The sequence below is a fragment of the Lactuca saligna genome, chromosome 9 (genome assembly GCF_052625555.1).
Source record: "Lactuca saligna cultivar CGN05327 chromosome 9, ASM5262555v1, whole genome shotgun sequence".
Lineage (NCBI taxonomy): Eukaryota > Viridiplantae > Streptophyta > Magnoliopsida > Asterales > Asteraceae > Lactuca > Lactuca saligna.
This window is the reverse complement of record NC_136425.1, coordinates 180,849,479-180,861,577: the sequence shown is the minus strand read 5'-3', so window position 1 is coordinate 180,861,577 and position 12,099 is coordinate 180,849,479. Positions and strand designations below refer to the sequence as shown.

Sequence of the window (12,099 nt, the reverse complement as noted above, 5' to 3'; positions counted from 1 at the left end):
TAAGACGGTGATCAAACACGCAACAAAAATAAACAGTAGGGACCATTTAAGTTAAAAAAAATAAGTTAGCGACCAAAACCACAAATTCCCCAAACCACAGGGACCATTCATGTAATTTAATTTTTACTTTTCGTTTTGTTCATATTTGGGTAACTATTTTTTTTTTGTACACATCTAGGTAACAAACTTGTTGAAAGCGTTCACATCTAGGATTTAACCTGCTATAGCAGGTCATAATGGTCATATGTGAACACTTCCAAAAAGTTTGTTACCTACATATGTACAAAAAAAAGATAGTTACCCAGATGTAAACATACCGAAAAGTTAATTACCTTGATAAGTCATATTCCCCAATATATCAGCAACTTATCAACTCTTTGAAGAGCCAAGTGAGCCTCATTTTTCATGTTTAACATCATTTTTGTGTGGACATTCCAGAAATATCAAAAGTACTCATATTGGATTACCTCATTTAAAATTTATATATTGATTATAACATGTATATCACTAATCACATCATATTGTTAAGAGGTAATAAAGTCATAAAATGAGAAAGTATTATTTTTAATTTTTTTTTCGAAAGAGAAGTATTCTTTTTAAATTATTAAGGGGGTATTTGGTATTGCTTATTTAAAGCTGTTTTTTATATTTTTTTTTAGCTTATATAGTACCAAAAGACAACAAGCAGATAAATTATTTTTTTAGTGTTTTGACTGTTTATATTTATACATGTAGAATGATAAAGGAAGATACTAGTAAAATGGAAAAAATTAGTATACACATATTTGGTCAAGAAAAAACAATAACAAGGCTACAATTCATATAGTTTTTAAAGTTAAAAATTGGTAAAAAAAAAAAAAAAAACAAAGGTAAATTGGTTTCCACATATCATAAACACTCTCATTTATCTATTTAAGTCAATAACAATTTTTATTATGTTATTTAAATTGAACATTTAAAAATACTTACTATCAGTACTTAATCATATTCATATTAAACTAACAAACGTCTTAAATAAGCAAATCCTAAACACCTCCTTGAATTTTTATTAGACTACTCCTTGGATCGTCCACAGCACTAAAACTTAAAAGCCAAAAGAATAATTTTAAGAAGTCTCCGTGTTGAGTGTTTGAATCATGATGCACATGTTGACTATATATATATATATATATATATATATATATATATATATATATATATATATATATATATATATATATATATATATATATATATATATATATATATATATATATATATATATATTCTCCAATAAAGGTGAAAATATTAGAGGCTAGTACTTTTTACAATTATAGCACACATGCTAGATGGTTTATTGATGTAACATGTCGTTTTCTAGCATGTGTTTATTATGTACTTTTTATTAAAGTATTAGTGATATGTCACATATTTTTCCCGAAATTACACTATAATTAATAAATATATTGTAAAAAAATACCGATAAATAAATAAGTGTTGAGACCAATATCAAAACAACATGTATATAAATATGATTCGAATTTTTGATAGACAGAAATAACACCGTTGATTGGAATCCAAAAACTATTCAACATATTTTATTGATCTATTTGAAATAACGACGTTAATTCGAATATAAACTCAAAAGCCTTTATCTTGTTCACATATTAAAAGTCTTCCAATCACATTATTGTATAACGAGTCAACTTCACTAATCATGTTTCCATCAGTTTAACATGAACTATATTGAAAATCCGTCCGATTTTTTTTTCGTGAATTAAGTAGACATTTTGTGATAAAAGTTGAAAACATACTCATTAACATGGTTTCCACTTTCGAGCGAATAACTGATTTTAAAAGGTGTTTAGCCCTAGTTTATTTAGTTGAGAATAGTTTAACATTGTTGAGTATCACAAAAATCAACAAAATACATTCTAACATTTAAGTCAATTGCAAAATAGATTAGTCAAAAATCAACAAATTATACTTGCAAATGTGTACGTATGTTTTGTATCTATGTGAATCAAATTTAATCAAGAAAGAAACCGCTTGCTTACTATATAAAACTTGAAACTATCATTTATTAACTATTCATGAAACAAATGATCCACTTTATATCAATCAAATCATGATTCTGAATAGTATGAGATAATCATCGATCAAAGTAACAAAACATGTCACTGTTGCACTACCTGATCAACCAACTTATCCTCCAAACCATGTTGTGCAATCCTGTAATACAGAACACCCATTGTCGCCAAACACGCCCTGCATCAATAATTTTATAATTTTTTCATAACAAAAAAAATGGTAATAACTTGGTACACATGATATAACAGGTTGCTACGCGTCTGACATGCATTGGACTGAGACTGATAGGGTGTTTGGTTTGTCTTTTTGAAAAGCAAAAGTCATTTTTGGAAAAGATAAAGAGCAAAAGATGTTTGGTAAAAACATTTTAAAAAGTGACTTTTGGATTTTAAATAGAAGGAAAAGTGACTTTTTGGAAAAGTTAGAAAAACCTGACTTTTTGTAATTTTTCCAAAAAGGACTTTTGTCTCTCAAAAAGACAAGCCAAACACCCCCTGAGGCTCGGACTGACGTCCGTCGCTATAACAAAAATTGCAACTTTTTGCTCCATCCAAAAATATGGAATAAGACAGGGACTCGCTCTTGATCTCTCTTGTCTGTGCAAAAATACGTGAATAACCTCCACATCCTTATCATAAAAAATAATCATCATAAGGTTTTCCAATCCTGTCTTGTGTAACAAATGCAGCCGTAAGGCTGCGTTTGTTAAATGAAACAGGACAGGACTACACAAGCTTTCAAGGGTTATTTTTTTTTTTATGAAGATGAGGAGGGCATTTACGTCTTTTTACACAGACGAGAGAGATCGAGAGCGGTTCCCTGTCTTGTTCCATGTTTTTGGATGGAGCAAAAAGTTGCAATTTTTGTTACAGTGACGGACGTCAGTCCGAGTCTCAGTCTTAGTCCAATGCATGTCAGACGTAGTATAACCTGTTCTGTGATGGCATGTCTTACATGATTGCTATGACGAGAAGTATTTTTCTTGGATCCATTCTTGATGGTCTATGGTGACGCGATGACGTGTCATCTGCATTTCCCTCTTTTTTAGGAGGTGCGGTTACAGGTAAAGTTGGCAAAGAACTTGACCAAAAAGGTACCAATGATCTCAGAAACTTGTCACAACAACTACCTACATTCATAATTATAGAATTATTACACAATACAATAATAAATCATTATTGAATTTTAATGCTCACCTCTTCTTGTATACTTCTTCTTATTAACGTCTTCATCATCTGCATAATAAGAGAATTCAGATGTTTGCTTTTCACCTTGTGGACTAGTCTTTCTTGTTTTAGCACCAGAATTTGGGCTTTTTGAGAAATTGGGTTCATGTGGAGCATCTTTTTCCGCAACATTAATGCTTGAAGGTTTTGAAGAACCGTTTCCAGAGGGAACTTTTGGTTTTAAAGGATCATAGTCAAAAGCAGGAGGTGGTCCATGAGAATGTTTGGGTGGTGATGAAATTGGATGATTTCCAAACAAGCTCTTCTCATTTCCACTCTGTAAAACAAAAAGTAATGTTTAGTGTGAGAAGGGCATTCACATCTTTTTGTACAGATTAGACAGTAGACAGTAATTCAAAAGTTAGCATATAAGAATTGCAATGAAACAGATACTAATTACCTGCATGATTGCTTCCTTCAACTGTGAATGCAGGCGAGAGCCTGAGTTTTTTACATTTTTAGGAGGCCATATCTGTAACGATGAAGCAACCAAAATGTTGAATTTTTAATAAACTACAAAAGAGAAGCATTTTTTTTAACATTTTACAACCTTTCCAATCAGGATTTATATAAGCAGATAACAAGCTACATAAAAAAGAACCATAGACATGGAGCTTACTGGAGTTGAACATGCTGGACAAGTAAATCCATCTGGAGCAGTATCTTGAGGAAGACTTTTAATATGTGAAACTAAGCAATTTGTATGTATATTATCTGAAAACACATAAAGAAAAGAAGAAGAAGAATAAGTAATGTAGCAATTTATAGTAATCTAGTATTCATAGAAGATGAATATCAATATAAAATTCAAGTGCAATATAACATACGCAAGCAACCCAATCGTGTTGTTTGAGGATCATTGCTCTCTGTGAGCACAGTTTGGCAATGGCAACACTTTGTAGGCCAATCATATTCTCCATCAACTACCCATGCTGAGTATGCTCCAACCTACAAAATCAGCCAAATTGTGTCATTCAAAAGATCAATTTTATGATTATATCATAATGATATACATGTGACTACAACATACCACACAAATTTGATGTTCCTGGAAACATATACATCCACCACAAACAGGAACCTTGTGGACGAAGCAGTACAATTTAGTTGCCTGTGAAGAAATTACCTCTCAATAAAAGCAACAATAAAGGTGTAACATCGTTGAATAAGCTCTCGATTATCAAACTATTATCGAATTGGAATTTGTAATCCAAAATTAATAGCATTTGGAATATGAATTTAGTAGCTCGGTTTGATCTAAAAGCTTCAATTGTTACTGAGAAAACTACATTGCAGTCAGTTTCGCACAATAAAACTAAGGAAATACGTTAAGTTGTGTAAAATTATGACGTGATGTGAAGGAAGGGAGAAAGTGTACCTTTCGGCACTTGCAGACCACCATTGGAATGAGTGTAACTGGTTACACATAGGAAAACCTAATTTCGAAAGCTTCCATTGTACGTTACATGTGAAATCGGATAGAATACAGATCAATTTAATGATGCAAATTGTTTATGTAAATTTATAGGGTTTTAGGACAAAATAATGGAAGATCCGAGCAAGAGATCTTTGAAGAAGATGATTATGTATGATTCTTCGGATATGTGTTGCGAATTCTGAGACAGATTCTTCATTGAAGGAAGATGTGTAGGTTCATATTGCTGGATGTATCATGTATGATATTTCTAAGTTTTGTGATCGTACGTAATTCGGTTTTAATTTTTAGAGTAAATTACACGAAACGTCCCTTGTACATGTGTCAAAAGGCAGGTTTAGTCCCTATTTTCAAAAATTAACTCGGATCATCCCTTGTTTGGTTAAAAAAAACACGTTACATCCCTAACTAATTTAATTTTGCACGCTTCATCCCTTACGCTACCTAAAATGACTATTATGCCCTTTTGGTATTTCTTTTCCAATTAATTTAATGTTGTTGTTATTATTATTATTATTATTATTAATTAATTAATTAATTAATTAATTAATTAAGAAAAAAGAAAAATATTATTACCCTACATCTCTCTATTTCCTTTCTAGTCCATTTAATTCTCTTCAATTTAATGTTCTTCAAGATCCCGATCACCATCCTCGTTCACAAATTCGATGCCGGACACCACCTCCGATCACCATCTCCGTCCACAGAATTAATGTCCGGCAACAGCTCCGGTCACCATCTCCGACCATGGATCCAGTACCACAAAAATCACCCAAACTCAACACAAAGTTACCTAATAAAATACATATAAACCCGAACCTGCAACTCAAATCCAAAACAAAAAGTCCAATCTACAACTCAAACCTAAAACCAAAATCAAACCTGAAATTCAAATGCAAACCCAAAATCAAACCTACAAATTCAAACTCAAATCCCTAATGCAAAAATCGTCACTTGTTGTGTTTTGCTTTTCTGAATCTGATGCAATTTGGAAAACAAAGCACTGGTTTTAGAGATGGACGAAGTTGTGTTAGGTGGTGAAGATAACATGTTTGTTAAATTACCATCATCGATTAGGGAGTGTAAGTGCTAGAATTCCACACATAGTATACGCCAGAGTTCCGCACACAGTGACGCCGTCGATCCGTCATAGCCTCATCATTGACAGGCTCTCTCGTCAGAATCCAATTATAGATCCAGAGATATGATAGATGACGAGGTTATTTTTACATAGTAGCCCGAGTTTCAGGGTTGTCAGATGGTTTTCTCGCCGGAGCAGAGAGAGGTAGAGTAGTCCACCATTTTTGTTTCAAGAGAGTTGGGGGCGAAAGCAAACAATGGAAAAGGGAAACGGGAGGGGTGGGTTAGTGGGGGATTTTTTTTTTCTTTTTTCTGTTTTTAATTTTAAAATGATAAATAAATTAAAGAAAATTAAAAAATAAATTATTAAGGGTAAAATGGTCTTTTTATGTCCGAAGGGATGAAGTTCGCAAGTTTTAAACAAATGAGGGACGGTCCGAGTTAATTTTTGAAAATAGGGACTGAACATACATTTTGACACATGTACGAGGGACGATTCGTGTAATTTACTCTAATTTTTAAATTGCTAAACAAACCAGGTTGTATTGCATGGGCCCGGTCCGGTTCAAAAATCAAATAAAAATCTGATTCGCTCGCTTTTTTTACTATATCCGGTTTTTGCATTTGTAAATGTCATAAATAATAGTAGGTTACATTTTATTTTATTTATTTTAATATTTAAGAGAAATGCGACTAGTATCATGAGTAACAACTTCTAGAAAGCCTATGGATATTCTACAAAAAACAATTTGTAGAAAGCCTCATGCCTACGAAATTCCTAGAAAAACAACCGACTTAAGCCTTTTTAGAGCCCTCCAGAAGGCTCTCGGGAGCTTAGGAAATCACTTAACTTGAAAAATTAATAAAATTTCAGTAGCCTAAATAAGTTGGAAAGTTAAGACATGGATAATTCAATATTGCTTTAGTCAAATTCGACCCCTTATACTAATATGCATTGGAACATATTTTCTACCTCACCTGTAGTATGAACGTATTTTTTATTTACAAGTGGAAGGCTACGAATGTACCATCATGCCCCTTGATCCCATAAAGGGGTGGAATCCTTTGATACTTGTTATGTTTGGGATAAATGACATAAATTATATATTGTATTTGGTTCATTTTTATTTGATCAAGCCCTATATAGGAAAATCAGATAAATATAATTTAGATGAGATTTATTCAAAAAATTTGCTTGAAATTATCGGATTTTGGATAATCCCTTGGATAGGATTCATCCGGATTTTTTTTTTCTAGATTTTGGATGAAAATTATAAGATTTTTAATTGGATCAAAATTCGGTTTCAAATCTTTTGAGGTATCTGAATCGTATCCAATGGATCAGAATGATCTTATCCAGATTTGGATTTCTTTTCGGATATAGTAAATCCAAATCTTGCTTCACACATCCACATCCATATGTTTCCTTCGTTGAACATAAAACCACCAATCAGCTGACGAATATATGAAATGATGTTATAGCGAAAATGATTCTTAATGACTAGTGTTTAGTGATTATCTTTATCAGAAAAATATAAAATAATCAATATGATGGTCATTATTTGTAAACAAAAAAAAGATTTTTAAAATATTAATCCACTTTTTTTTTTTTTTTTCTTCATGAACAGCTCTTGCAATTTCTTTTCTCAAAAAACTTAAACCGGGTAATTAAGCCCAATGGCCCATAAAGAACCCAACATCTCGAATAAAATTACGACAATCGAGTGCCCGACTGAATTCTGGAACTCAAACCGAAAAATATTCCCCAAAATTTGAATTTAAAACCCTCAAGATTCGAATCTAACAAAAAATTTGAAACTTCAGTTTAAAATCCCAATCCCTCCTCTTTCTCAACACATACCAGAGCTCCATCTGAACCCTAGATAATTAACTCCGATCAGCAAATTGAAATGGCAGTGGCGCCACCAGTCACCGGCAAGGAACTAATAAATCCTCCGTCTGACGGTATCTCCAACCTCCGATTCTCTCATCACTCCGATCACCTACTTGTGTCTTCTTGGGACAAAGTACGTATTTACTTCTCTCCATCTCCTTATCTACTTATTTAACTAGAATCGAAGCTAAAGAACTCAATCGCTTCATGTTTTCCTTTCCAAACTCCATCTGCCTAAAGAAATGTTCCTATATACGGTTTTCGTTTACGAAATTCTGAATCATATTTGAAGATTTTAACATAAAACGAAATATGTAAGAAGTACCAGTTTTTTTTCGCTTATGATAAGATAAAAGATACATTTTGTTAATCTGTATTTGATTACAAGTGCAAATTGTAAAACTGTAGTATGTCTTTAGAGTGTGTTAATGTTACTTATTTTTGATTTAGGGAGTACATATCCAAACATTAGAGCTTAACTCATAATTTCTTTCCCCAAAAGAGCCAGATGATCTAGTAGACTAGTACTTTCCAACATTAAAGTTGATACCAAATTTATTGCAGAGTTAAACTTTAATGCCAACATCATTCAATTTTTAGTAGTTAACAGTTGACTTCATGTAGCAAAATTTCTCCCTAAATCTTAACATTTACATCAATTTCAACTTTCAAGCATCAACTGCCATGCTCTTGGCAGCTCGGTTTAGGAATGGTTGAAGTATTATAAACATATACAAGTGTATTTGAATGTATCTAACTTTCTTTCTACACACATACATGCAAAGCTTAATTTATATCAGACCATTGGTGATCAAGAATTCAAGATTGAAAGTTTATTAACCTTTTTAATGACAGACTGTTCGATTATATGATGCAAGTGAGAACGTATTGAGAGGAGAGTTTACACATGGAGGTGCAGTTCTTGATTGCTGCTTTCATGATGATAATTCTGGTTTCAGTGCAAGTGCTGATAATACTGTCAGGAGGTAAGCATGAATGTTATACTGAATTACATATGATATGAACCTTTAGTAAAAAAGAAGCAATTTTTTACTATAATTTCTACTTGAATCTCAGACTTGTTTTCAACAATGAGAGGGAAGATGTTCTTGGACGCCATGATGCCCCTGTTCGATGCATTGAATACTCTTATGCAACAGGTATGCAACCTTCACTAACATAATATGTTGACTTTTCTTTGTTCATATGATCCAAAAAGTTAAAATCTAGTATCTTGTTTTGTGGTTTTAGGGCAAGTGATTACAGGTAGTTGGGATAAAACCCTGAAATGTTGGGATCCAAGAGGTGCAACTAGTGCACAAGAGCGTGCTCTAGTGGGAACATATGCTCAACCTGAACGTGTCTATTCTTTATCTCTTGTTGGAAATCGTGTAGTTGTTGCAACTGCTGGAAGACATGTTAATGTTTATGATTTGAGGAATATGTCTCAACCTGAACAACAAAGGGAATCTTCATTGAAATATCAAACAAGATGCGTCCGATGTTATCCCAATGGAACAGGTATTGTATATTTTACATTTTATATGGTAAGGGTATTTTGGTCTTTTAATAAAAGAAGGGATGATGGAATTGAAAAATATTGAATTTGAATTCCTTCTACCCGTTCTTAAGGATGAAAAAAATTCATTGAACATGGATTCATGGAATTTGAAGGAATCTTACAGAATTGAATTTTGTCAATATACAGATGGAATGGAATCTTGAATTCCAATTCCAAACACCCTTGTATTTCCATTAAACAAAGACGATGATGATTTTTGTAGGTTATGCACTTAGCTCTGTAGAAGGTCGAGTTGCAATGGAGTTTTTTGACCTTTCGCCAGCTGGCCAATCAAAAAAATATGCATTCAAATGTCACAGAAAATCAGAAGCTGGAAGAGACATTGTTTACCCTGTAAATGCCATTGCATTTCACCCCGTGTAAGTTTGACTTCGTTGACTTACCCAATTCACATTGTAACATTATAAGTAGAGTAAATTACAAAAATGGTCCCTGAGTTTAGCTTAGTTTTTCAAAATTGGTCCCAAAAATTCTCTTGCAATTTTGGTCTCAGGAGTTGCAAAGTAATTGAAAGAGAACTTTTTGGGACCAAAATTGAAAAAATCAGCTATGCTCAGGGACCTAAAATGTATATTTCTCATATACATTAATGATTAAACACAAACATGCAGCTATGGGACATTTGCAACAGGAGGTTGTGATGGTTTTGTCAATGTATGGGATGGAAACAACAAAAAGAGACTTTATCAGGTATATTTTTTTTTACCATAGGGTTAAAATTACAAGAATAGCAATGTACTTTAGTTAATTAATTTGTTATAATTGGTTGCTTTTTCAAGATACAGTGTCATAATAAAAGAAATTCGAAAAGTATAATACATAATTTAGTAGTTTTAAAAAAAAAAAAAATTAAAATGGGTAGATTTTTTCAAAGTATAGTGTCTTAATAATTTTGTGGAAAGTAAAATGCTATAAGAAAAATGAACTTAATGAAAGTAAGACGCTACAATTTTAAACAAAGAAACGAAAATACATTGCTATTTTTTACTTTAGCCCTTTCACAATACACTAGTACATTCTCTAAAACCTTTGATGGCCAAATTACGGTTTTACCCTTTTCAATGTTCTTACTTTTTGGTGTATCTTCAGTATTCAAAGTACCCTACAAGCATTGCGGCTTTATCATTTAGCAGAGATGGTCGACTATTGGCTGTTGCATCGAGTTATACATTTGAAGAGGGTGAAAAACCGTAAGATATATATATTTTTTTCTATCTTCACATCCTTTTTTGTAAAAGTGTTGAGTGGGCCCACATAATCACATCAACATTATGTCAGATGTAAACCAGGTACATAGGGGCCCACACATAGTCTCATCGACATCATGTGAGATACAAATAAAGTACACATGTGCCCACTAGGTGGCTCCCACGTCTCTCATGTGAGATGTAAATCGTATACACAGGAGCACTCGAACTGTGTTTTGCATAAAATCTATTCAATTTATATTTATTATTTGTTTTTTTGCAGACATGAACCGGATGCTATATTTGTTCGTAGTGTGAATGAAGTTGAAGTGAAGCCTAAACCTAAGCAATACCCAAATCCCGCCACGTAAGTGGAAAAAAACATTACAAAAAGGTTGGTTTGTTAAATACTAGGTTTAAGTATGTTTTTAGTTACTATGTACTAAGGTTGTTTCCTTGTTTGAATGTTAACTAGTCATCCTATTGAGCAAAATATATTTGCAAAATGATGGTGAAGTGCATTTTTATAATATAAAGCTATTAACTATGGTTGATGTTTGTGTGAAATTGCTTATGTAAGTTTGGAATTGTGTATTATGATGCTATGCATCCATGGAAGAATTAGAATTTTTTAAAAGTATTGAATTGAGAGATGGAATAAAATTTAAAGTCGTTCATAATAATTAAAAAAAAATCGAATTCTAATTATTTTATAGAAGGAAAGTTAAATTCCTTTATTGCTAATAATTTAGTTATTAATCAGTCACCATAAGTTAGCTTTTTACTCTACGATACGAAGTAGAGATCAAATAAAAAAGATTTAACTAAAAATAACAAGTATGATCCGGTTTTAATAAATAAATAATATTAATTTCTGACACATTACAAGATACATCTTCAACCACATGTTTTGAGGTCTCTACATCATGGGAATAAAGTTGGAATCACGTCCAAAATTAATGGCTAAACCTACGTAATAAGTTACTTGAAATACAGATGTGCAACATCCATCCACGTTGTACCAAACTTTTACGTGTTCCAATAATTTATTCCTTGATTGCTCCTAGTTTTTGGTTGGTTAACAACATTATCTTTTTGCCTAAAAGGAACAGCCATAAGTGTTGGACAAATGGCTTCTAAAATTTTCGGACCATACCAAACGATCACTGTTTGGTCATGAAATTAGTGGTAGTGAAGTATTGACCTACATATTTAATAAAAGATATGGGTATTAGTTGGCAAAAACAACTACTAGTATAGGTAGCTGATTACAGAAAACGAAACTAAAAAACATAAAAACTATAGCTTTTATTTATGTATCAAAAAACTTTTTTGTTGATTTATATAAACATAAAAGCAAAAAAACTAAACTCCTATGTGGAGTAGCTTTGTATTTTGAAACAAAAATTTTTAATTCGTTCTTTCCAACAAAGTTTTATTATTATTATTATTATTATTTTTAATTCAATTTTTTTAAAAGCTAAAAACTAAATGTTAATTTTTTTTTATTACTACTAAACACCTTACCTATCGGGAACCCAAGAAGATTTTGGATTTATCTTATAAAAGAAAAGCAAAGCCTACTCTTGTTGAATTAAAAGAGAACGACTACGTAAAATATTTAC

The 12,099-nt window shown here is 32.0% G+C and overlaps 2 protein-coding genes across 2 annotated transcripts; one reads left to right on the top strand and one right to left on the bottom strand.

The window, feature by feature from the left end:
* Positions 1-2,041: 2,041 nt before the first annotated feature.
* On the bottom strand, positions 2,042-4,698 carry LOC145017946 (uncharacterized). Its single transcript, XM_078975893.1, has 8 exons — positions 4,675-4,698; positions 4,327-4,407; positions 4,124-4,244; positions 3,916-4,010; positions 3,697-3,768; positions 3,267-3,573; positions 3,025-3,199; positions 2,042-2,247 (listed from the first exon to the last, which is right to left on the bottom strand). Exons 1-8 carry the CDS (start codon positions 4,696-4,698, stop codon positions 2,157-2,159), a joined length of 966 nt encoding a protein of 321 aa, XP_078832019.1. The 3' UTR covers positions 2,042-2,156.
* A 2,859-nt stretch (positions 4,699-7,557) lies between these two features.
* LOC145014135 (mitotic checkpoint protein BUB3.1-like) lies at positions 7,558-11,028 on the top strand. Its single transcript, XM_078972511.1, has 8 exons — positions 7,558-7,838; positions 8,561-8,691; positions 8,783-8,865; positions 8,957-9,226; positions 9,490-9,646; positions 9,899-9,977; positions 10,377-10,477; positions 10,758-11,028. Exons 1-8 carry the CDS (start codon positions 7,722-7,724, stop codon positions 10,843-10,845), a joined length of 1,026 nt encoding a protein of 341 aa, XP_078828637.1. The 5' UTR covers positions 7,558-7,721; the 3' UTR covers positions 10,846-11,028.
* Positions 11,029-12,099: the final 1,071 nt, after the last annotated feature.

Coding starts and splice junctions, on each gene's coding strand:
- LOC145017946 (XM_078975893.1), bottom strand. CDS start 4,698: ATGGTGGTCTGCAAGTGCCGAAAG. Junction 3,769..3,915: donor GTCCAGCATGTTCAACTCCA/GTAAGCTCCATG, acceptor TCATCGTTACAG/ATATGGCCTCCTAAAAATGT. Junction 3,200..3,266: donor GAAGAAGTATACAAGAAGAG/GTGAGCATTAAA, acceptor TTATGAATGTAG/GTAGTTGTTGTGACAAGTTT.
- LOC145014135 (XM_078972511.1), top strand. CDS start 7,722: ATGGCAGTGGCGCCACCAGTCACCGGCAAGGAACTAATAAATCCTCCG. Junction 7,839..8,560: donor TTGTGTCTTCTTGGGACAAA/GTACGTATTTAC, acceptor TTTTAATGACAG/ACTGTTCGATTATATGATGC. Junction 10,478..10,757: donor TTTGAAGAGGGTGAAAAACC/GTAAGATATATA, acceptor GTTTTTTTGCAG/ACATGAACCGGATGCTATAT.